The sequence below is a fragment of the Phaethon aethereus genome (genome assembly GCF_964289735.1).
Source record: "Phaethon aethereus genome assembly, chromosome: 3".
NCBI classification, from domain to species: domain Eukaryota; kingdom Metazoa; phylum Chordata; class Aves; order Phaethontiformes; family Phaethontidae; genus Phaethon; species Phaethon aethereus.
In genome coordinates this window covers 96,378,193-96,404,471 of record NC_138576.1, presented here as the reverse complement: position 1 = coordinate 96,404,471, position 26,279 = coordinate 96,378,193, and the positions used below count along the sequence as shown (strand labels likewise).

General features: G+C 40.9%; 1 protein-coding gene across 1 annotated transcript in view; it reads left to right on the top strand.

Moving 5' to 3' along the window:
• Positions 1 to 4,039: 4,039 nt before the first annotated feature.
• The window catches only part of KCNK5 (potassium two pore domain channel subfamily K member 5), a gene marked incomplete at its 3' end in the record, with an annotated part of 31,565 nt that continues 9,325 nt past the window's right edge, over positions 4,040 to 26,279 (top strand). The window contains exon 1 of the mRNA XM_081998297.1: positions 4,040 to 4,254. Within this exon, the coding sequence (XP_081854423.1) occupies positions 4,069 to 4,254 (186 nt within the window). The 5' untranslated portion in view covers positions 4,040 to 4,068. The remainder of the gene's footprint in view (positions 4,255 to 26,279) is intronic.

Genomic DNA, 26,279 nt, shown 5'->3' with positions numbered 1-26,279 from the left:
TTGTTCACTCATTATCTGTCCATAGGTGAAGAAGTCTGTTGCAGTGGTATGCAGGTTGTTGTGGTAAAGTCTTTTATTCTTTTTTTATTATTATTTAGCATGTGTTACTGTACATTCAGGACACAAAACATGCTATGCGTAAACACTTAAGGCAAGATGTGTGAACAATCCCATGGAGAATTTTTTATACTTTCTACAAATGTCTCATATAAAATTCTGCATCATCTGCAGACCAGCCTTACCCTTTCTGTACACCCTGGACTGTACCAAAGAAGCAAAACTGCTTGTCACAATAGTACACCCCTCAACTTACTTAAAACCATATATGGCTAGACATATAACACTTGAAAGCAATGTTGGAGGTGTCCAAATTTCAATGGATAAAGAAAAGTGAAAGATGCAGAGATGACTGGCATCATCAAGAACAGAGCCATCAAGCAGCCAAAAAAATAGACTTCCAAGTGAAAAATGGCACAGGCTTGAAGAGAGGCTCATAGTTCATACTCATGTTCAACATGCAGTCGCCACTACATGACAGGTTTCCTTTGCTCAAATAATGTCTTTTATTTGCTCCATCTAAAACATTTTCTGACATTTATTCATTCATTTCAGGCTGTTCTAGGAAACATCTGTACAGCAAATGTGTCTTAGACATAGAGCTTGGATGAAAGAGATTTCCTTTTGGACTGGATAGCCTGAAATAATGACCTATGCAAATAGTACAAATGATTGATACTTGTGGTATTGCTCACGACAGTGCTATCTGCTGTTTCTCCCCTGATTTTTTAATGAGATTTTAAAGCCTTTGAATGCACAATCCCAGCCTTTTCATTAACTTAGCTAGCATGAAAAGCTGTGGGGCCTACGTGGCAGGTGCTGTGGGTTAACAATAAGGTTACTGTTTAATTGAAGGAAAATAGAGAGTTGAAAAGGGCCATGAATAAAAGGATATGGGATCTTTTCTAAGGTCAGAAGAGGCATTTTAGATCAGGAGGTGCAAAGAGAGGCCGGCTACAGAGAACATTCCTTCTTGCCACATTCACTTGGACAGCAGAAGGAGATTATACCTTGTAATTTGTTCTGCAAAAGATAAAGGAATCAAAGTGAAATGTCTAAATGCAAGAAATCTGTTGATACTCAGAGGATCACCTGAGTAGTTGACTACAGCTCCTTGGGGAATAAATTATTTTTCTGGCTGGTGTTCCTTACCAGGCTTACCTCTCTGAAACTCGGAGAAACTCAAGGACACAGTCTAACAAGTGCAATAGCATTTCAACATGGATAAATGGTATGTGATTTACAGGTTGGTTTGTTTTTAAACACTGGCTGACTCAGTTACTGAGAACAGTAATTATGCAATCAGTGATTGGGAGTTTAGAATGGAAAGTAGAAATGTTCAATCAAAATTGCAAACAAACTTTCTAAAAAATGCCTGAAAGCCATTTTGCTCTCATCTGTGCTTTTTAATTGCAGTAGGTTCAGGGTCATTCATGTTATTCCTTGTGCCTTTAAGATAGTGTTTCAATGGTATAAATGGGCCTTCAGAGACTGAGAGGCAGATGGAGAAGAGTACAGTTTCAAAATTTAATCAAATACCTTCCAGTTACAAAGCACAGATGTTCAGGGTCAGGAACACACAAGTGGAGTATTGCTATAACGTGTCAGGCTACTGATGCTGCTGTTGGAATAACCTAACCATTTGCAGGTGACTCAGAAGAAGGTGCAAGAGCACCAAAAGGAAGACTATATCATAGTTTGCTTATGGGAAGAGTTCCTCCTCAATACTTTCAGTCACTTGCCGTAAGTATTTACATACCTTACAGTGTTTAACTTTAATTTTACATAGGTAAGTGAGGCAATGATGGATGTTCAGATTATCCATTTATGTGGCCAATGGCTTTTCAAGTTTTGCGAATGTCTTGGGCCAAGTGATAACACCTGGGAATAATTTTCATGTGGTAATTATGCATCATGAAATTCTTTTCCTTTTTAATTAAAAGTTCTGCCTTACAACTTCATGAAACATCCATTTTTGCCCTAATAAAAAAAAGATTACTGTAGTTTCTCTATGACACTCATTCTTTTTAAAATGTTTATTATGATGCCTTGTACTTGATCTCTCCTCTAGCACATATGCCTTTTTTTATTATTTTATTTTAACTACTACAGTTTGGCAATCCTTTTCTCCTCTTAATGTTTCCTTTACATAACTGGGGAATCCCAGGCAAAGACAGCAATGATGATCAAGTAACATGCTTGTGGATTTTGTGGTTTCTCCAGTCCTGCTTTTAGGCTGCCAGGAACCTCTTGCAGATGTATTTTCACTGAGCGCTATACGCGTTAGTAGGAAGGGCTGCTTCAGGGCCATGGAATTTTCTGTGGGCAATCTCACAAGAGCATCCACTGGGCATGATTCAAAGTTTTACAGATAGGTGCCTCTGGATACCTCCTAACCAAGGCATGGTCCTTTGCCTTCCACATGCTCTCCTTTTTGTCTTCTTGTACTCTGCTGCGTATTTTCTACTTGTTTCCTCCTTCCTTCCCATTCTCCTCCGTTCTCTCTCCTCCCATTTTGACTATGTCCGCATGAGAAATTTCAGATGTCTCATCTCAGCCCTTTGGTGCGTGCACTCCAGCTGACATACCTATTCCCGCCAAAACCCTTAGCCTTGATACGGACAGCTCTGTATTTTTGAGTGTTTTCTTCATGTAAGCACAAGGAGGGGGCTGGAGAAGGCAGAAAGTAAGTTACCCCCCCAAAAATGGTGTTTCTGAGATGAACCATGTCCACACCATGAGCCTTTTGCTGTGGTGCATAACACACTGCCCTAACCTGACACGGACTCGCTCTTTCCGTGACCTGCTGAACCCCATTTCCAGCCCCATTCATTCGCAGCAGCCAGCTTGCCTGCCCTCTGCCTCGAAGCGTGAACATGGCGGAGCGTGTGCTTGTGTGCGGCTGTACGCCATTCCCGGGAAGGGCTTCGTGAACAGGGTGAGCTTCAGAGCTTCAGCCCGGATGGGGTTTTGAGCATCTCGTGGAAAATCACAAGCCAGGGTCTCTCCCTCGCTCCCAAACTCACAGGGACGCACACGGGGCGTGTATAGGAACATGTTATTGAGCGTGCAAAATGCGTGCAGGAAGGGAGGTAACAGTTCCTGCTGTGAAGGGTCTGTAGTGGTGTGGACAACAACTCGGGGAGGGGGTGAAACCTGCCCGCAGAACCCCTTCTTTCCTCTTCAGCGCTCCCGCTCGCCTTCCCCCCACACTTGGCTGGAGCCGGGAGAGCCGCAGCTCCCCTTTCGCAGCCTTCCCGTGTCGAAAGCGAGGAACTCCACCGAACCCGGCACCACGGGGGGTAAAAATAAAGGGAACTGAGGGACGTTATCCTTTCTTCCCTCGACTCCAGGATCAACGCGGAGAGGAGAAGACGGCTCTGGGCGCAGGGACCACCCCTGCCGGGGGGTGAAGGCGCCCGGGCCCGGGCTCACCTCAGCGGCCCCGCAGCCGCTCCCAACGGCCGCGCGGCCAGGGCGGGAAGAGGGGAGGTCGCGGCCCCGCTCCCCTCCCCCCGGGCGGCCCCTCACGGGGGGGCGGTGGTGATGGCCGGACCCAACCGCCGCGCTCCCGCCCCGCGGGGCTCGGCCGCCCCTCACCGGGGCCGCAGGGCCGGCCCAAGCAGCGGCGGGGCCGGGAGCACCCCGGGGCGCCCCGCCGGCCTTTCCCCCGGTGGCAGCCCCGCATGCGCGGGCGGGTGGGGGGAAGGAAGCGGGAGGGCACCAAATTCAAATCGCTGCTGAGGAGGGAGGGGAGAAAACCGAGGGAAGGAGGCAGCCGGGGGGAGCGGAGCGGAGGAGGGAGGAAAAGAGGGAGGAGGAGAGAGTGGGAGGGGAGTGTGGAAGACTCTAAGGGAACGCGGCAGAGGCCGGGAGAGGAGGCACGGCGGACGGCGGGGGAAGGCGGAGGTGTCAGGGGAAGGACAGGGCGGCTCCGGGCACCCACGGCCGCAGCGCGGGGCAGCCGCCCCGGCCCGCCCGCCGCGCTCCGCCCGCCCTCCCGCCGGCACCATGGTGGACAGGGGCCCCTTGCTGACCTCGGCCATCATCTTCTACCTGTCCATCGGGGCGGCGATCTTCGAGGTGCTGGAGGAGCCGTATTGGCGCTCGGCTACCGACGACTACAAGCGGCAGAAGACGGAGCTGCTCAAGCAGTTCCCTTGCCTGGGCCAAGAGGGGCTGGACAAGATCCTGCAGGTACAGCGGGCGCCGCCGGGGCGGGGGCCGGGGCCGGGGGTGCCGGGTGGCGGCAGGTGCTGCCGGGCGCCCCGGAGCGGGACACAAGGCGCCGGCGGGAGGAGCGCTGCGGGGCTGGAAAGCCCCTCGGCTCCCCGGGAAAACCCGACCGTAGGTTCGTCCTCACAAAGCCCGGTGCCTAAAACTGTCCCTCGGAGCGGGAGCGCGGGGAAAGCTCTTAATCGTTCGTAACTACTTAATGATAGAGTGGTTAAATGGGTCTGCGTCTCCTTTTCTTCCCCCCCTCGAGTGATGAAGGAGCTCGGGGTTGATTTCGGGTTTTAGATGGCTGGTCCTGGGGGCTGGAGGGGTTCACGCTGCTCAGCCCCGTGGCCGTGAATGCCGCCCCTGCGTTAGCTCCCAGGGTGGTTTCTTCTGCCTCAGTGGATGTTGTGTTATGAGCTAGGGAAGGTGGTGAAGCCAAGCGTCTTGATCCTCTTCTCTTTGGTCTGATTTCCTTACCCTCCTCTTCCTTCTTTCTTTTTTTTTTTCCCCCTTGATTTTTTAAATTTATTTTTGCATTGAATACTCACGTTGATGAGGAAGACGTGTCTGGGGGTCCGAGTGCGGGTCCCGGAGGTCAGTCGGGGTAACCGAGGGAAAGGCTGTATGCCTTGCGCGGAGGGATGCTTGCAACTCTTGCGCTGTTATTTTTACTTTAGGAGAATGACTTCTTTCCAAGCCATAAGGAGTTGATAATCGTCCTATCTTGCTCATCTGGCAGAACGCCTCTGCAAAACTAATTATTAATCAATAGCATGTATTAAAACATTGAGCAGTATAAACTTGGTTAGTGCTTTTTCATGGACATGGTATCCATTAAAACGTGGTGGCAAGCAATGGTGAACCAGGAAAAATAGGCTGCCCAGATGTATGGGGCTCCAGTGGTGAGAGTGAGTCATTTGGGACTTTATTTCAGAATTGTTGATATTGACTAGATCTTCTGGTTATTGTGTTTCATTTTGTTTTTTATTTTTAAATTTGCTACTAAAATGCTAAAATACAGAAGACTGGGGAACTGTCTCAGTTTTATTGGTGTAATCAATACTGTGCAAGCTTAGAAGAGGGCATGGTCCTTGATCCTAAAAGTTTGTAGTTTAAATTCTCTTTCTTAAGTTGGTGGCTGCTTTCTGTCTGCTTCAGATAGCAGAGCTTTCTGGTGGTAGTGTCCTTACTGTTACCTTCTTAGTACACTATTAAATGTGTTTTTGTGGTATACAGTGGAACGGGTGGATGGAGGCTTGAGATTGTAAAGGGATGTTGGAAAGTGAAAGATAGGCTATGTTTTTTGAGTATGCTTTTGCTGTTCTGGAATCGTACTGAAATCTACTCTAGGTTATGTCCCAAACCTCTTTTAACATCCTCAGGAAAACCCTTATTTAGGGTGGGATGTGCGTTAAGCCTGACATGCTTCACTTGCTGCAGACATAATGCAGAATCTAGATTCTGGCTCAATTTAGGATGAAATTCATGTTGGTATGAGAGAATCATTAGGGTTTGGGTTTGTTTTGCTTTGTTTTTTTCATGATCCTTATCACCATTAATCCTGAAGTGGCAGAAAGATTCTTCTTAAAATACAAAATGACAACAAAAAGGTTATTGGGCAGTTCATTAGAATAGACTTTATGATAGATAGAGTACACTGTAGAATGGGGATGGGTGCAGGAGCAGTAAGGAGAAAAGAAAATAGTATAAGGCGAACTATGGCCAGATCAAAATACTTGGTTTAGGTATCTCTCCAGAGCACAATGTGGAGGGCCTTCCCTCTTCGGTGCATGTTAACTCCTGGTGATAGTCTCGTATTCATGTGACTTCAGTTTTGCCTCTGTACTACTTCCAATCATACCTTATTTTCCAATAAATCTGATGATCCCCCACAGATACTCTGTTGTCATCTTAAGCTCAGGTTAGCTAAAATGTAAGTCCTACCTTGGTCTTATTTCATTCTTCCTGTTAACTGGAAACTTCACTGCCTGCTTTCTTCCAGACTTGTAGTTTTGCTCCTGTTCTTACTCAAATTCTCTGTGAGAAGTGATGGGAAGAAGGGCAGTGATGTTTCTCAGGGCAGGATGGCGGTGTGAAATCTAGCCTAGCTGAAGCTAACTGAGGTGGGGGGAATGATATAAGCGCATCAGGATTTCATCCCGAGTAAGCTGTAAAGCATATCAGAAATAGTCTTCGTAGCTGTCCGTTCTCGACTTCTATCCATGCTGCTTCTGTTGGGTTCTGCTGAATCTTTGAGACCTTACTAACACCTGTTCTCTTTTGGCAAATCCTGATCATCCTGTTTTCATATTAAACCTCCAAATTTATTCTCTTACAATACATCCAGAATGTTGTTAATTCAAAAATGTGCATTCCCCCCTGCCACAATCCCCACCTCTGTTTTGTTCCTTTTAGCCTCTTCCAGGGACTCTCTGAACTTGTTCTTGGGATTTTGCATGATTTGACTCATTTCTCTGCTCTTTTTTTAAATGGCCTTCAGTCTTCATCTTAGAGCCTTTTCTCTCACTCTGCTTGCGGTCCCCACTCATGTGACTCTACAGAGGCACATTGAACTTTGCTATTACTTCACTGATATACTTTTTGATATCTCCATTTAAAACACACTGGATAAAGTTCTTCAACAAATATCACCAACTGTAGAATTTTAAATGATTGTTCGTAAAATGCAAGGATGCCAAGAAATGTTCAAGTTGAACTAACAATACCATTTTTGTTTCCAGAAGCAGCCTGAAAGGTGACAAGGACTGACTTATTCAGAGACCGATCTCTGCTGCCCTTGTTCCCCATCCAGGTTAGCTCCTGTGTTCATCTGAGGCTCATGTTAGCTGTAAATGCAATGGAAACTCTGTGTGGAATGGCTACAAAGCTAGATCTGTAGTGAGATCTTAACCTACTTGTCTTTTTAAGTAGTTATCAGCATAGAGTCTCAATTCACGTACAGACTGGTATCTCTGTACCAACGGTTTAAGTGATTATTAAGTGGGCTGTATTAGGTCATATACTGTCTAAAGTTTATATTCTATAATAAAGACTTCACCACACATTACAGTAGAAATACACTGCAATAAATGTTTATCTAAATGTATTTAACAAATTGTCAGAAAGCTCACAAGCTGAGTATTGTAGGATATGCCAAAAAGAAAGCCTTTCCCCCCAGTCCTAACTGAGAAATGCCTAAAAATAAACTTGTTTAAAAACAGCTTTTAGAAGTCTCTTATGTGAAGAATCCATTTGCTTTTGATTATTCTAAGTACCATGTTACTTATCATAACTATAAAGTGTGAAGAAAGTACTTAAACTCTTCTTGGAGTAATGCTACTTTGACCTTGATGTCAAAGGTGACTCACTCTGGACGGTGTATAGGCTGGTTGCTGCTGGCCCATCCTCTTCTGGGTAAAGCTGATTACTCAAATGAAAATGTGGCTGAGACACTTCACATGACAATTTATGTAGGCCTCCAAAGACACTCAACCACAACGATGTATTGACACAAGGAACTGTATAATGTCTCCTCACTATGTACAGTTACCTTGAAATATAAAAGTCTCATAACACTTTGGAATATCTGCAAAAATAAACATATTTAAAAGTGATGTAACTGTGCCATATTCATTGGCATTGGAGAATCTTACAAGTAGTGTAACACCACTGTCATGTTGATAAAAGTCTATGGTTTGTCCTTGCCACTTGCTGCTGTGGCCCAAGTCCTGAGACTCTGTAAGAAGAGGGAGAAGGCTGAGATCCACAGTGATGACACCTTCACCTACCCTGCAGTAGGAATGAGTTTTGGGAACAGAAGAAAATGTAAGGCAATTCAGTCATTTCCCTCTTCTCCAGTTCCTCACTTTTATTCTTTTATTGCTCCATCCTGATTGTGAAACACCAGCTTAATGATAAAGGAGCTATTCATGCAAGGAGGAGCCCTCTTGACCCTCATGTCACTATTCACATGAGCAAAGGTTTGCAACACTGGGCTGCATCTTATTTACTGGGAAATCTCTTTTTCTTGGCCCACCACAGTCATCAAAAAACTAAATGGCTTCCATTGATAAACATCAAGGCAGGTAAAAAGAAAGGCGAGAATGTGAAGATGAGTGAAAATGGTTACTTTTAAAACAGAGCAATAAATTGAAGAGAGAAACTGCTGGCTCCATTTAGGAGAAGCAGACAAACATGCTGAGTATGAGAACAAATAATTGAGGTCTTTATTTGAAAAGCATACAAGACTAAACAGGCCAGAGAGATAACTTTAGAAACCTAAATGTTTAGACTTAAAGCCCAGTGCTGTGAGCAAACATTTAGAAGACTTTTAAGGAGAGCTTCAGCTAGGATATAGACAGCACACAGGAGGATTATGCTAAAGGAAATATCAGTTAAGTGGCTTAATAGTAATTTCTCCCCTCTTGTCTTTTAAAGCCAGGATGTCTTCTCCACTCAAATACTGACAGGTGCATTTACAGGATTGTGGTTGGTGTTTGAGGATGCTGAAGTGTGCTTCTAGATTTGTTTATTCTTGGAGTTTGTCAGTTTCATAATAAAACTTTAAAAATATTCTTTGATTCTGAGCACTTTTTCCCACAAAGCTTTACTTCCAAGCTAGTACCTTAAGGTTTAAATCTAGGTGCAATACCCTTGAGAGAGTCTGCAAACTATAGTTTTCTTAAGAACTTGAGCTAGGTTTTAAATGCTTTTCATTAGTTCAACATTCAATAAAGAGATATGGCTTTTGGTTATGCTTTGTAGAGTGATTTGTTTTCCAATGTAAAGTTAATAGGGACCTATTTTTCATAATCTTTCCCTTCCCCTGTGTCCTTCAGGAGGTGCATAATGAACCTGCATAAATGAGGTTCTAGACTCCTGGGGTTTGGTTTGTTGGTCTTTAACTTCCCGATCCCTTCCATCTAAGGTGTTGAAGGTGGGGGAGACAAATAGGAGACTGAATTCCTTAGTTGGAATGTCAGATGAGCTGTCCCTTTCAAGACCAAGACTTTTCCATGGGCTCAAGAACGTGAAGCTGAGCAGTTATGGGACAAGAACAAGTGACTGCCAATAGAAAATCTTTAACTGCAAAATTAATGACTACATCTAATACCTGTTGTATAAAACTTCACAGTGCAAATTAAGGTTTATGCCCAAGAAATAGGTATTGCTAGATTTTTCAAATGTCTGTGTTTTGTTATGCACAGTCTAAGTTCAGCAGGGATGAACAGAGATGAAAATGTAGGACCACTGTCCACAGTGCTCTGTGGCATCTTAGACTGAGTTACAGATATTGCCACTGCAGCATTAGGAGAGGAAAACTGAGGACAGGCAGTACTACTGTACTCCACAGCTTTTTTCTCTGTGTTTCTACATGCAAAATCATATGTAAGCAGGCATGCTTTTCTGTTGTGTTTTCTTTTTTTTCCTTTTTTCCCCTCCCCTGTTTAACCATTACATTGTTTAAACTTTCTTGGAACATAGTTAAACAAAGCTGATAGTGCATACACTGCAACTATGTCTGCTGATGGAGCAATAGCAATCGATCAGAAGTTATAGTTTTCCTGCTGGGGGCTTTTCTTTTTTCCTGCTATGAATTTAATTATTGAGTGCTTGTAGTATGTTGTCCTTCTGTTATTTTTGGACAGAATATTACCTGACACGTTACCTTCTGATACTAAGTGTGTTTTCTGGCAAGCTCTGCTCTAGAGGCTATGGCATGCAACAAGATTTGCAGGCTGTCAACAGCTTGTTGTCCTAAAAGATCTTGGAACCTCAGCTTTGGTTCATACTGTATACGTGGCTATTGCAAGATACCTTCCATAGCCAGTGAAGATACAGTGTAATGATGGCTTTGTACAGATTTCCTTTTTTAAAACAAATTGTTGCTTCTGCTATTAACACTAATTAAACAAAATTAATTGTTTTGCTTTTCTCTGAAGGCTGATGACCTTCAGAGCAATCACATTTCATGCTGGTACTGCAAGTAGATGTCAACATAGTAACACACAACTAGAAACAAGCTGGATTGCAAGTGGCAGTCAATAGTCCGATTAGCAGGGGAGCAAGTGAGAATGCTTTTGCGCTTTGCTGTGGACCTGCTGATCACAGTGCCTGTATTTGCACGGTTTTTATTTTGTGCTGACTCTTGTATGATCCTATAGGTTGAATGCCTATGAGCAAGTAGTTAAATTTCTTCAATGGAGTATGTCTTTGGCTTTTTGTTTAGTCCAAAATGAGTTCAGCTCATAAGCTCTAGTCTGCTCTGTAGTATGAAATAAGACATGATAATAGGGGACAACTGGAAGAGTTGCACTCTTCATCTAAATTAAAATACCACTGTGGTCACACATGAAGCTCTTGATGGTGCTATAGACTTTCTCAGGAGAGCCACACTTAGAGGCAGATTGAACCCCTAAAATACGGCATGCAATACACACTCTCTGCATTTTTACTAGCCCTATTTATTGAAGGGATGGTTTAGCCACGGCTTAGGCTTGAAGGTATAACCTTGTCTTCCTTTATTTCTTTTCTTTGTTCTGATTTAGGTGCCCCAACAGTATTGCTGGTTCTAGTGTTACTAGATCTTTTCTTTAAAACACCAAGTTCTTTAGCAGGGAACCTCAGACTGGCAGTTTGTTTTCTGTGTCCACCTAGCTTATTTTATCATGTCTTTATACTAGAAGTCATAAATATTACTGTATTAATTATGTACTTATCAACATTTTAATTGTAGGCAGGAGAGATCTCTTGTAGGCCTGCCTTGCCCTCACAGCTCTATCTACAGTCAAATCAGTAAGGAAGTTTATTTCTTTTTTTTTTTTTATCCTAGTGGATCAAAGGCACTGTTAGGTGCAAAGTAGCTTCTGAAATGTTTTAAACTCAAACCTTGTACATTGTTTTCTTAACAAAGAAACATCAGTGATGAACAGGGAGTAGGAAACTAATAATACGTTGCATGTCATAGCCTCTGTTGAATCTTGAAATCAAGTACCTTTTCTAACAATATGTGTATCTGTATTGTTTCTTGTGGTGGACCTGGTTTTTAACCCCTGTTGTGGGATCAATTGCTACAGATCAGCCCATCTGTAGAACTGTATTTCTGCCTTAATGTAAAGGAAGATGTGGATTGTGATTGAGCAAACTGGCAAATACTAAATTGACTTTGTTCTGTGCTGGCACCTTACAAATATTGTGTAAGCAGATTCCAACTGCTGCGAAACAAAACAGAGACTTGTGTGTCTCTTCGAGATTGCAACAGGTGCAAAAAAGTCCCAGGTAGACCTATCACAGGTCTCTGAACTCTGATCTTTCTCAACAACACAAATGTCGGTTATTTAACATTAATTTGGACTCCAGAATAGGTGGTAAGATTGTTGGATAATGGCAGCTAAGGAGTGATAGCTAATGAAACTTGAAAATTATTCTGCAAGGGGTTGTGAAGGTCCTGAGGTAGAAAGCATAGTCAGATATGATACAGTATTTTTGGTTGACTAAAATATCAAATTCATCAGTGGTGACTTTGTGTGTGACCTCCAAGTGTTCATATTGCTGCTTCTCTACTTCCAACCTGCTCCCAGGGAGTAAAATGCTTTGGAGGAAAGTAGCTCAGGAATCATGTGTGGTCCCTTGTTAGAGAAATGGTAGCTGTAAGTGTGTGTGTTCTGGCTTAGGAGGGAAGTGAAGCTGATGAGTCTCCTCTGGGTACCAAAGAAACAGGGGAGGTGGTGAGGCCAAGCAACATCTGTATAAAGAGAAGGGGTCTAATCAAACTTACTGGTGGTACTGACTTCTCCCATGGCTTCTCTTGCAGCAGCCTTGCTGGAACCCTCACCCTGCTACATGCTCAGCTATTACAGTTGCTGCTAACCAGCTTCACAGACTGTAATGCAAACATGTTAAAATCAAGTTAAATAGTTGAACTATGATAACTTGCCAGTTAAGTCAGAATTTCAACCTTCAGGCCTGTGTAAGTGGTGTGTACGTGACTACAGAATGGCCGAAGGCAGTTCTTTAATCAACGCTTGCCTTGTTGGCACAAGGGTTTTTGAAGGGCATTGCAATTTATCCTTAGAAAATCACTCTTTCTTATTGGTATTGGTGCACTCTGACAGCTTTTCACCTGTGTCACTATCAATTTGCCCTTTTAAAATAATACCTGCATGTTTCCAACTTTTTTTTTTTTTTATGGCTTTTGGGGTGGAAGATGAGAGAAGGGAGAAGAATAATGAAAAACTTTGAAGTTGCTTCTCTTGTAGTAGCAAAACCAGTAGCTAACTTTGTGTCTCTACGTGATTTGTTACGGTAATACTACCTTGAAAGTCTAGTATCTTAGCTGGATTGTGACTGTAGGATAACTGTGCTTTTTCATGAAGTTGCTACACAGTCTCTGCAAGGCCCTAAAGCTGTCAACTTGATTAATGACATGAGCATAGATGTCTGTCTTACATTTAAGAGAAGTAAAATATAGTTCACACTCTGACAGTCCCTTGGCTTTATTTGCATGTGTTTTTAAGAATGCTTGCTCAGCTCTGCTACAATTAGACAGTTGGTGATTTGGACAGATGTCCTCACAGCTGGCTGCTTGTAGTTGTTTCCTAGCAGAGAAACACTGCAATAAAAGTTTCATACTAGGCATTGCCTAGGTGCTTTCAGCTGAGTTCTGTGCATCTTAGGAAAACAGTCTCACTTATTTGAGGTAACTGCAGCTTTTCTGTGGTTTTGATGACTTTCTGAGCGTCTTGTATGCCAAGCAGCTTTTAAGCTTGAAGGTTCTCTACTTAGCAATGTGCAAGCGCTTCCTCTGTCTCTGCTTTTAAGAAAGTAATCGGTGCCTGCTGAACAGTTAGAGATGTCGGTTGCTGGAAATCCAAGGTAGGAAGGAAAAGACTGTAACAACCAGAAGGCAGCAACTATAGTTCTTCTGCCTGCTGATCCCTCTTCCCTTTAATACAATAGCAAGAAGATAGCAGAGTGGTTTGGCTTTCATACGTCCTCAGGGGTAGGACAGTTGAGAAGTGGCAGGGCACAGAGTCTGTTAATTACCCGCCACATGTCAATGCTGTACATTACTCTTTGCCTTCAGGTTGTCTCGTGTTAGATGTTTAGGAGTGACCTGCAAATATATGGGAAAATTTATGACGCTGGAAGTGTGCAGCGTTTGGTAGTCTTAAAGTTGAAAGATTTTTCAGTTGACTAAATTTGCTTTTTCACTTACTGAAAACGCTTTCTACAGGATGTATGCAATGACTTGTTTACAGTCTCCTGGTTTTTGCCCAGGAACTAAATGTGATACATTCAGTATGAAAAGCCTATTGAAGATCTACTGAAGCAGTATCTGCTCAGCTTTTTGTCAAAGCTGTTGATTGTAAGCTCTCTTGGGGGAAAAAAGTCCCCTCTGTGTACTTAGTAATATAATGCTGAATATAATAGCAGAAGACTCTGTTCCAGTGTAAATGTTGTGTGTGTGCAGTTTTTAATGTTATACTATTCTTGCAAAAATGGGGTTTGTGTGCATGCTGATGCAACAGTGTTCAAGAAATATTCTAATGCATAGCTAGCTCTTACCAGCAAACTGATGCGATTACCAGTCTAGTTCACTCACCCAGTAGAAGAAACAAGATAGACTAGGCAAGTTATGCTATTACAGGTCTGAGAGTGTCTAGATCAGGCTGTTTCCCAGTGTGTTTATCTCAGTTACTGATTGCACTTCTTCATATCATGCCATAACTGTGCTGGCAGATCTCTGTATCTATATTTGAAAAGATTTGTCCAGAGCAGCCTCCTCTTCTTCCCCAATCCTCCTCAAAGATCAGTCTTGAGCTAACCTAGTGTTGAAGGGATTTGTAGTAAGTAAGATAATAAAATTGTATTTCAACTTAAGCCCTGGAATAAAGCTAAATACATAGTAACAGAAATCTCAAAGCAAATAGTGTTTCTGTGGCAGGTTTTTCCCCCTTGTTACTCCTCTTACCATAAACCCATCACCTTGCTATTCATATAAAGCATCCCGTTCATGTTGATGTTGGAAGTCTGCCTTGCCTTGCCTCCTCCTCCTGCTGTCTGATGGACCGATACAGGGAGAGAGACTAGCGTGGTTGAGGTTATGTGAAGTTTTCAGTTGCTCCTGGAAACGTAGTTGGTTGTTTGGCTTAACAAGGTGATTTAGTAAAGGTTCTACCCCAAAGAGTTAATAGGCAACAGTGTGACTCCTGCTCCCGTTCTGTAGTTCGAAAGTCTAATTGATTAAAAATGTTGTTTCACTTAGTACTCTGCTCCACCCAAGTCTGATCACTTTTATTTTTGTTTCATTGATTTGATGCTGTTGGGGAAAATTAAGATTTTTATTCTAGCATGTGTAAGCTCACTGAACTGTCAGACAAGTAACATTATTTTACCAGGACCTGCTTTTTTTTCTTTAATTTGTTTCTCCTGATGATAGGTTGTTAAATAAGAAATGAGATGTACGATGCTACTAGTACACTTTGGCAGCAGCTTCTAGTTTGTCTTCAGAGAAGCAAGACCTTTAATGTTGTATTGAAATTTGGGGATGAAGTGCAAAAATGCTTGTGAAATGAAAAGCCTATAACGTTTTGGTCCTAGCTACTAAGAAACCAGCTCCAAACAGTTTTTTAGGGTGTTCTAACAAAACGACTTGCTGTAAATTTCTTAATCTGAAGTATGCTTTTATGCATGGCTATAAATGGGAGACAGCATAATATGCTGCTTAATGCAATGTTACTTTATGCTGCAACTCATTCCCTGAGTTGAAAAGCTTATTTAGGCCTCTGTAAGCAAAGTCGTCAAGCTTGGATCACCTGTGTTTTGACTTGTCCTAATGAACTATTCTTATACACGAAAGCATGGGGGGAAAGGGGAAGGGGGATGCTTCATTTTAAAACTCAGCTTCCCCTTTTACTTTTCCTGTGTAGCATCAAGGCTTTTCTGTCCAAATATTCCAGTTTATACCATTTTATGGATGAGTGAAAATCTGCAAAGATTAACTAGATTGCTGCTCCAGGTCTTGAGGTCTTGTTTGAATAAGGGGAAAAAAAATTGCAACACTTCAAAGGTATGGTCCAACCCCTCCCCATCTAGTGAATTAATCTCAGTAAACTGTTTTTATTGACACTAGGATTGTTTTGGTTTAATTTAAATCTACTTAAATCAATTGCAGCTAAACTGAAATACATTATTTTGGAAACTAAGACTGCTGCATGCTTAGCATCTGCTTATGCAATCGGTAACCAACTCTGTTGCAATAGTCTCATGTAAACAGTCTGGTTCTAACCCTGCCTAACATAGGTCACCAACTGGTGTGAGGGCTTGATTAAACTCTTGACTCTTCTGCTTCCACTTTCTTATCTCTAAAATGGGGACAACAGCATTTTCCAAAGCTCTTTTAAAGGGGAGTTGGCTACATTAGTCACCATGTATGTATTCAGATAGGAAGGAAGCCTAATCTGGTACTATAGATTATTCCAACTTCTTAATTTCAGCTGATGCAATGTAAAAGTTGTTGAAACACTTTTTTTTTTTTTTTTCCCCCAACCAAGGAAAAGTGCATTATAAGCATATTGGCACAGAAGCCCTCAAAATTAAGCTGTATTAATGAAAGCTATGAAATTGTCTGATAGGTTTTATTTCTCAATGAGAGTAATTGGAGGCCAAAGAAAAGTTGGGGCACTCACATCTGCAGAACAGCTGCAGTTCTCATGCAGCAGTAACCTTTAGTTAATTTGTCTTCAAAACATGTCTATGTGGAACTTGGGAAAGTGAAAAAGAAACAGTTCTATAATTGCATTAATCACAAGAGCAAGGGAATGCTGGTAAAGCACTGAACATGCTTTTCATCAAAATAGTTTATTGACTAGTTCATTAAACTGGAATGTAGTCTTGAAATTAATAGGGGAAAAAATCCATATCAACTGTTAAATTCTGTAGCCATGATCTGTCAAAGAAGCCAGATGCCTTTTCAAAACTATTGGTGTTTATGTCCATTGCACATAAGTGGAAAGGGGAAATAAAGTTAAACAGCATTAGTTCATCCAAGCATAATATCTGCAATTATCACAAATAGGTAAGCTTCGGAGTTCAATTCTGCAATGACAAAATAGTTCCAGTTAACTAATTTGCTGAATTATGAGTTTCACTTATTATTTAACTCTGCAGAAAGCCACAAAAAGGAAATAACCTTGTTGATCTCTTTCCATTAATATCCCTCACATTGTTTGTCCTATGAATTATGACTTATAGGAAAATTAACTGTCCATGCTATACATCATACACAAGCAAGTCTTAAACAGTGTGTGCTGTAAAAATATTGACATGCCTCCAAGAGGTTAATATCCCTACAAACTAGTTTTTTTTTTTCCAGAGGAAATAGTAACACCTATTTGTACTGCAGAATGGAAGTAGAGCTGCATTTGTTCAAAAGGTTTTTGTTGTTTTTTTTAATGGGCTCTTACCACCTAAGTCTCACTTGACTTCACATTTCATCCTAAAATAGCAACTATTTTAAAACTTGGGTATTTATTGCAAAATTCATTCTCTCATCACAGTAGTTTACCCTTAGTTGTCTTTTTCACACATCTGGGCTGGAAGGTCACTAATAGAGCATACTGTTAGCTAGTTGTTATGGCAAAGAGAAAGTTAGCAGCGGGACAGCAAGGGTTGGTAGTGAGAGGAAATTTAAGCATTCAACTGTAATGGTTCAATTTGCCAAAGAACCTCAAAATTCACTGTGTAGCAGCTTACAACTACCTGATTTCTGATCAAACAGTGGCTTTAAGTTCTTCTGTTCTTTCTCTTAGGGGCTTGATTGCATGCTTGATTTAATTTCTAAGAATGAAAACTGCCAATGTAGCCACAAGAGAGTTCATTAGTACACACTCAAGGTACAGAAACAGCAATAAATATTTCCAAGGACCTGACTACTCACAGCTTTTCTGTCGAGTCATGTGAGCAAAGCTGGCTTGGCCTCAACTTGCCTTGGTAAGGAAAAAGGGGCATGGGCCCCATAAACCTTGTTTGGGCTGAAGATCATTTTGTGGCCTTATTCTTGAAATTGCGGCATGAAAACTGAAGCCTCAGACTTGAGGCATTCCTTTCAGTAGAGGTAGTTTGGGAAGGCAATGGGGAGTTTCTGTGAGGATGGAGAAAAAGGCAAAACACAGAACTTGTTGCAGACCGTGAAATCAAGCATTATCCAAATCCTGTCTGGGCGGAGTACGACAGGTTTTCACAAACACACATGTACACAAAGTGAGGACTTCTAAAAATGCGTATGTGTCTTTTGACTGAAAATTTCTCAAACTGCCTATTTTTAAAATACTATCTTGTAAACCAGAGGTTTATGACAGATAGCAGCAAGGATAAATGTAACTCTTCCTTTGCTTTTTACAAAACAAAAGAACAAAGCCCTACCCTTCTTCACATGCACTGCTTCCCTCACCCTCCCAGTTGTGTAGTGTTTCTGCTGCAATCCTTGATCAGTGTTCTATTACCATTATCAGCTGGAATATTTTCACACAAAATTTGCCTGATCTGAAGAGGATAGCTCTTGTGTTGTGTCTGTAGCTGTAGATGTAACAGCTATCTGTAAACCTGCAGCAGAACAGCACTTTGTACGAGTAACAAGTGTAAATTATCATTACAAAATCACCAGTCTTAAATGTGGCCTTAAAATGAGGCTTCACAAAATCAATAGGGCTATGTGTCCACTTTGTAGAACCACTAGTGTACTCAGTAAAGGAAATGACATGTCTTTTTATGATGCTCAAGCCTTATTGAAAGACTTTTTTAAACTCTTGTTAGAAGTCTGCCAGGAAAAAATATAAATCAAGCTGCTCCTGCAAAAGTTTTGGTGTTCTATTTATCAGTAGAGTTGTTTCTTTCTGAGTCGTTTGTTTTACTCTCTAGCATTTCTCTCTCACCTACTCTGCATCGTGTCAGTCCTTGAAGAACTGCATGCCTTTGTATGGTGCCACAGAAAATGGTGAAATTGTTTACTCTTTCTCACAGCTTCTTTCTGAAGAACTCCTCCTCTTTTACTAAGAGGATTTTACTGTAGGACAATAATATGCTCCCTGATGCATTATAATTTTCAGATCCAAAATCTCACTTGTAATACTACACTGTAGAAATATTTGCATTAAACTAAACCAATCACTGTTAAGCTGGATCTTTGTTTAGACAGGGATCTACACTACCATGCTGAATGCTTTCATTAAAAACTATTGCATAGGCTGAGAACCTGTTTTAATTTACAGCTTAATTTCACTCATGCGCAGTTTTTTGTTTGTTTATTTTGTTCTTATACCAACACTGGGGTTTGGTTTATATGGTTTCTGTTTGTGGTCTGGTGTTGCAGTTTCTGATGTAGTACAAAAGAAAGCAATGCTAGTCCCTTTCAGCCTTTATTTTTGCAGTACAAAGTGCTTTGGCTGACCCATAATAGTCTCCTCATTCTACTAGCCCATGTCTGCCTCTGTTCCCATTTCTAAAAGACAGATGGCCAGAATGGTAGAAATCACACCAGCTGAGTTTCACCAGTGCTTAGCAGAATGACAGCAAGACATCACGAAAGGGATTTCGAGCATCTAGCTATTCCTTGAAGTTCTTCCCCTTTTGTTTTATTAATGTGCTTTTTGACTGCTGCGATGCCTGAACTGTATGACTGGGCTGATGAGATGTAACGAAAAAAATGTATTCCCCTTGTATTTACTGCTGTAGGTTATGACAGCACTTTCATGTCGGAGAATGAGAAAGGAGAGGCAGAGTAAATTGCCTTTGAATGTGACTAGGACATCTTAAAGCTGACTTTAAAAATACCCAAATTTTAAAACATGGATCTTCATTAAGACATTTTATCCTTGAAACTAAAGCAGTAATGATTTAGTATACAATTGGCCAGGACTGTTTGCAGGCTTCTCAAATCAGCTGAGCAATAAATGTTTGAAAAAGATGTTTATATGTTGAAGGCACGTCAAAGTCTATAATGTCACCAGATTTACAGGGTGCTGAAGTACATGGGTAATATGAATGAAAGGTCTGTTGCCATCCTTGCTAATGACTGAAATGATGCCAGTAGATGACTCTACAGCCAGTGTGCCAGCTGATTACTCTGTCATTACTTTTTTTTTTAAGCTTATAGCACCGCTGGGGTTTATCACAACCCATGTGCTACCCATGTAAGACCTTATCTTCTCTAAATAAAATTGTAGACAAAACCTATATTGCTTTCAAGGGCAATAAGGTCCAATTTCAAGATACAGAAGTTCTGGAACTCTCCTCTTACTTCAGGCTAATTGAAGGAGAGAGTTCATAGCAGAGACTGAAGGAGGAAGTTGCAGTAACTAGATAAATTTTAAGTTGTATTTTGCAGGTCTGCTCTCTCATGTGGAAGGATGTAATTCTACTAAGTCAGATGGTTTTCCGGTGGTTCTCTTCTACAGGCGGGCATTTTCTATTGCTTTCAGAAATCAACACCCTTTCCTGGAACTACTGTTTTTCTATTAATTTTCAGATACTGCAGAAGTTGGAAAGCTAGGAGGGTTAAGTGGTACATTTGTTCCCCGCCCACTTGTTTTTCCCACAGGAGATAATTCTCTCGTCATGTCAATGGTGATTATTTCCCAGGATATTTTCCATTAACTTCAAAACTTTCAGCCCTTGTTCTTCATGCCAAGGGACAAAAAACTCCAAAAACACCAAACAAAAAAAGAATGCACTTGCATCTTGGGAACCATCGTGTCCTCAGACAAGCTGTCTCAATTAGGTTTCTTATTCAGCTGTAAATTTCCATGTGAAACTCAAAAATATCAATACGTTTTGTGAGGCTTCCCACCCTGGTGGGAATGAAGAAGTGTGATGGTGCTAGTTACCAGTGCTAATTGAGCAGGTAATCTTAGTATGTTACAGCAATACTAAGACTCTGTTTCTCCAAGTAGAAGCAACCTTAAGGACTTGCTGTAGCTAGAGTAGAATTCATTGCAGTGATCAGCATTTACATCTACATGAAGTACTAAAATGGTCAGCACATGAATGTCTGGTTTTAACTGGGGCGGCGGCAGAGGGAAGGAGAAGAGAAGAATATTCAGTATTATCTAATGCTGGCACTACAGAAGTGCCCAAGATATTTATCCTCACTTCTGTATCTTGTTTCATCCTGCCCATGCTTTGTCTAATTTTGACCATCTTTCCAAGCAGGGAGTAGCTGGCACAATTATTTACCTTCTCTATTCCCAAGCAATAATATGGAATTAATTTGACGGTAGGCTCACAAATTGTTTCCACTGGACTGTGTCCTGAGGTCTCCAGACTCATAAATATTAGCCACAATTAAATTTTTATGAGTCTTTCAGGTTTAAGCAAGTACAAAGATGGTTCTTTAAGTCTCCTCTAAATTAACGATTTATTGCATGGCCTTCAGATAACAAGCTAAAATCAGGGTAGAGCATGTACCTTCTAATTTTGCATAAAAAACCCTTTTCCTCCTTTCTTGTCTCTGACTGATTAGAGCTACTTCTGGTTAATAAATACACATTGTGCTTGAAGATCATGATTTGTTCTGCCCAATATGGGTTAAATAACAGATTGCCTTTCTAAAGGATCACTTAGTCTGGTTAAATTGTAATAAAAAAACCAAGAAAACAAATGAGCACTTAAAAGAATGAAATAACAAGTGTTCCTATCTGTGAGAAATGTGCGTTCTTTACCCTGCTTCTTTTTGCCAACTAGGAAGCATATAGAGTAAGAGAACACAGTGGCAAGAAGAGATGCCTGTGCCTGTAGTACTGTCTTTAGTTAAGAATACTCTTTGCAGGTTAAACAAAATTATTTTTCTCTTTGCTGGGCTGCCAGCGTCAGCAGTTACGGATTGAAAGCTTGATCCTTGGTCCCTGTTACAAATTTTAGCTTTTTAATGTTGTTCCCACACACATTTTGCACTTGCAAAAACGTAAAACAAAACCTAGGAAAAAAAACTGAAGTGCCCAGAGTTATTTAGGTTTTCACTCTGTTCCTTTTGAGACTCAGTGCACTGAAGAAGTTTCTGCATTGTTTAACAGGCATAATTGGTGGTCTGTTAAATAATTATGTCAGAACGGGGTGGGGAAGATGCTGTCATCAGTGCTTGGGAGAACGTGGGGGAAAACTCTTTTCTCCTTAACAGAATTGTTAGAAAGAAGGTCTCTTCTGCAAGGTCAGTATGGATTTTTAGGCCATTAGCCTAAAAAAGGTAAGGACCTGTGACAGTATTATCTCTTCAGTTTGATTTATGATGGCATTACATCCAAACCCAAGTGCTTTTGAAAAACTTTGCTCACAACATTTTTGGAAAGTCCTGGAATCTGTATGCAGTAGTACACTAACCCATAGCAAGGACGCTCTTGTTTAAATCCTCTCTGTACATACAGGGTATTCTGGGATTGGGTAGTGTGAATTTTAAAAAGAACAGCTAACCTGATATAACTTCAGGTGCAAATAGGAATTCATTGGCTTATCCAAGAAACTGTCTTTTTCACAGAGATAGCTTAGAGCTCACTGTTGAGCAGTTCCAGATTGCTTTAGGATATTTCTGTGTTCTTCCTTGGTTCTGAGCACCTAAATAAACCTCAGATGAAGCTGCCTCAGAACTACACTAAATAGCAAATGTTTTACAGCATAAAAGTATGTGTGTAGGGTTAAGATGTGAGTGCTTTCTAGTCCCTCTTCAAGCTCAGTCATGTTCTTCGAAGGACATATGCAGGTTTTCTTTACAGCAGAGTGATGTAGTTATTTAGTCAAGAGTATTTTCCCTCTGCTGAAGACCATTTCTGTGTTTCTCTGTTTTGTAGTATCTTGTATGCTTAACTCTGTTTAGTGCTGTGATCTTCAGGTGTTCTTACTAGAGAGCCTGTTCTGCTTTCCTGGCTAACCAGTAAATTTAAAGGAATCTGCAACTCTAATCCATGACTTTCTACATAGCATGTACTTAATTACTTTCACTGGAATCTGGTTTCAAAGTCCACTACAAGACAATGTATCCCACTCTGTGCTCTCCCCATCTACTAAAACTAGCAAGGCTGCTTTCAAAAAAGTGCTAGGCACATTGAAGTCTAGGAACAGGAGTTTCTCCAATACTTTAATGATCATTAAAGAATTGTGACAAAATGACAAAATCAAGACTGAGACACATGTAAAAAGCCCTCTGGGTGTGCTGTATTCTAAATTAACAGACACAAACGATGTCTGGTTTGCTGTCCTGTTATATAACAAAACTATGCAAAGTGAAAACCAGGCAAGTATTTACGTGCATTCTTTAAATATCAGGCTTAGATGTAGGGACAGCTCTGTATGAAGTGGCATGTGCTGGAGGCTCTATTAGGTAAGAAAAGGTATGCTTAGATGGAAGTCCAAGTTGCTGACAGACCAAAGTTAAGTGTAATGAAGGGAAAGCAATAGATTGTCTTGGTTCTGTAATTCATTTATGCATTGAGAAGCACTGTTGTAGAATAGAATGAAACACTGAGAAGTTGCCTGGGTAAATGAAGAATCAACAAGGTGAGCTAAACTTTCTCTGTAGAGCAAGTTCAATCCTGTTTTATAAACTCTTAGGACAAAATGTGGTATCTACAGTGCATTTGACCTATATTTGTACTTTCTATTTTGTATGCTAAGACACTAGTGGGTAATTTAATGTAACTTTTTAGCAAATCTAAATAACCAACAAACACACAAAAACACTGATATGTTGAAGCAGTTAAAAGGAAGAGTTGAGGAGATCTTAAAGAAGTTCTCTCTTCTCTGAAGACTGTGGAAAACTGACAAGATAACATTCTATCTTCTGTACTGGTAGGAGTGTGAAAATGAAAATACCATCTCATTCTGGATTAAATCTTGCTATTGCTGGAAAGAAAATCATCCCCTGATGTATGTAAACCTATATTTTGCCAGGATTATTTTTTCCCAAGTGGGAATTTTCAAAAGTTTGCCCTTTGATAGGAACTGTATTTTAAGATTAAACTGTAGATTGAAAAATGCAAAATATGTTTTTACTTGGAATAACACTTAATCAACCATTTTATAAATGCAATGTATGACAGCAAGGGGAAAAATTTTCCCCTGCTATTTGTAGTTGATCTATGTAGGAATGTAAACACTGGGACTAACACTTGCTTTCCAGGGTTTTGTTTTATTTTATTTTTGTTCTAGTTCAATTCAGAGATAAGGAAGAAGGAATCCTGTATACCCATGTTGAACATTTCCCAAAAAGCTAGAGAGATCATGTATGCTTTTGGTTAGGTTTATTATTTACATCTGTCAACACCAAGTGTGAGGGTTGTAGGGTTTTTATTATTTTAGAAGTAAAAGTTATGACTACTCAAGGACTACTTCCTATTTTTTTCCTGAGTTTCAATGTTGGCCTTGTGAAAGGTGGCTACTGGCCATAACCCCACTGTGCTATTAGCAACAAGCTGCTTCTGCCTCGGATTTTACATTTGTTAAAATAGACTGTACAAGTTCTACGGTTAGTGAGAGTCTTGGAGAGCCTTGCAGCTCTTGGTATAGGCCAGCTGGGAAGAAATGCCCTGCACAGCAGTTGAATTAACTGCAGATTCCCTCCTATAAGCTCTTGTTGATGCAAAATCAGACTTGTATAACTAACTGCTGTCCCCTTTAATAATGTGGAATTTATTAAATCCCACTATCCTTCTGTAACACAGGTGCTGCTGACTCATATCCTGCACCTCTTGCCCCAACCACCTTCCAACTCTACTCTCTGTAGAGTAAAGTAAAGGTCAGTAAAGGACGGCAAAACTTTCACAGGTTAGCAAGACACAAGGGTGTTGCCTGTTAGACTGAGACAATATGGTTCACTTGTCTTATTTTTCTTTCTACAAAAAAGGTCGCAAACCATTCCCCACAGAAGCGAAGTAGGAAATCCAGGACTCTGCTAAAAGACTTCTTTTTACATCTGGCATGGTTCTTGTCCTGACAAACATGAAATTCGTATTGTGAACACAGATAAAGCTGAGAGGGAAATGAAAGGTCACCTATCCGAAGTCCTGCATAGTCTGCAGAGACTGTCAAGTGGCTAAGGCAGCCTGAAAGGCTGGCTTGCTTGGCCCCGTGTGCTGGCCCTGGTCATACGCCAGCGTATTTCAGTCAGCTGGGAACTTGGAGCTCAAGCTGAGCAATCAGGATAAGCCTGTCATTACACTAGAGAAGGGGGTGAAAAAAAAGATGGCAGGAACAAGAGGACTGTGCTTTTCTGCTGACTTCGAGCTGCTTTGGATGTGTAGATAGTTACTACTCTCCTTCCCTGAGAACTCTTGCCCTGAGCCAGTTACGTACAGAATGTGCCAAGTGGCTGGCAGAAATACGTGTGTCCAAACAGGGTGCCGTGTCTTGTATTCTAGGCTGTGGGGTTTTTTGTATTCTAATCCTCAGAAGCTTTTTTTCCCTGCAAGAAACAACGAGCTTTGATTTCTCTGTGCACAGACACATGTATAGCAGCCCTCCTAAACATGACACTGGAATAGCTGCTCTTTCTGCTGCCTTGATGAAATCATTTAATCTTGTGTCTCTTCTCTTTCTGCAGCTCTGCCACATTGTGTCTCTGGCTACCAAAGTGAGCATTGTGGTGTAGCAAGATTGTCTTAGCAGTGCAGTTGTCTTTGGAAGTGAAGGCTGGGAAGAGAAGTGAGATATTTTAGTCTGGAGAATATACAGGTTAATATGAAGGTTTTGGAGAACTCAGAAAATGTTAATAAATCATTACATGTATACACCTTGTATATCTAGATGTGAAAAGTAATTGGGGGGGGAGGGGGGGAGTTTTACTCATTGGTAAAACCATTAGTTGTATAGTTGGCTTCTGTTTCCCTTTCCTTACCCAAACCTCAAGCTGCCAAGATACTTTAGGGAGGAAAATATTTTCTGATGCACAGTATCCTCGATTCACTCAGGACACATCGGGGGGGTGGGGAGGAGGCAGTTAGCTTTAAATCTCTTTTAAAAAATTTTTTATTTCTTTTCTCTCAAACTACTATAACTCAAAACAATAGATTAAGGCATTTATTATTGTATTAAATATATATTTGTTGCTTAACAACTAGACAGAAAAACTTGCCTAATAGATGAGCTATGACAGCTGTCAGACAGGATTAATATATTCCTAGTTTGACCATGAATCTACTACACTTGATCTAGCTAGAAAGTGCAAATTCAGACTGTGCCTGTGAAATAGCTTCTGCTGCTTTTAATATGCAAGCAGATGTCAAAGTGTAATATGCCAACAGGGCAGGAAATTTCTGGCCATGGCAACTGTGGTGCCTGTCTGATGAGTCTGAGGAAGTTGTTCTGTCAATCTATGTGTGATCACCCACAGACTTCTTTCCTTCAAAAGGGATGCTGACTGACAGGGTTTCTTTTCTCTTTACATGTAATCCTGAGACAATATTATCTAGGTCAGCAGAGCTTTGCAATGTGTATCTGACTTGGGAGTCTTAACATGTGATTAAATTTTTTTATTATTGGGAAGATAAACATTAACAATAAAATATGTTTTGATTGCATTTAAAAATCTGATTATTATAAACAGCAGACTGCTACTGTAACTTTATAGCTGGAGCCAGAACACCCAAGTAACTGCAAAAACCATGGGGGACAAGTAGAAGGGTGTAAAATTTGCATGGCATGATTTTTTGTTTTTCCCTGTTGCTGCTGGATTTGGTTAAAATTAAAATCTGTTTAAAGATGAACAACAGTATAGAGTTTCATCTGATAATTATAAATTTAAACCTTTATTACCCTGGACAATTTTATTATGATTGGTTAAATTGTCAGTATTGTATGTACCCATGATTAAATAACTACTCCACAGTTTTCTGGTTTCTTCAAATGTATAAAAGATTTGGATGTCAATGTGAAAAGATTGCTGTTGAAGCTTTATTCCTTGCAGGAAGGTCTGTAAAGTACTTGGTGGATTTGTAGTTCTCAGTGTTTTTCTGTGCATT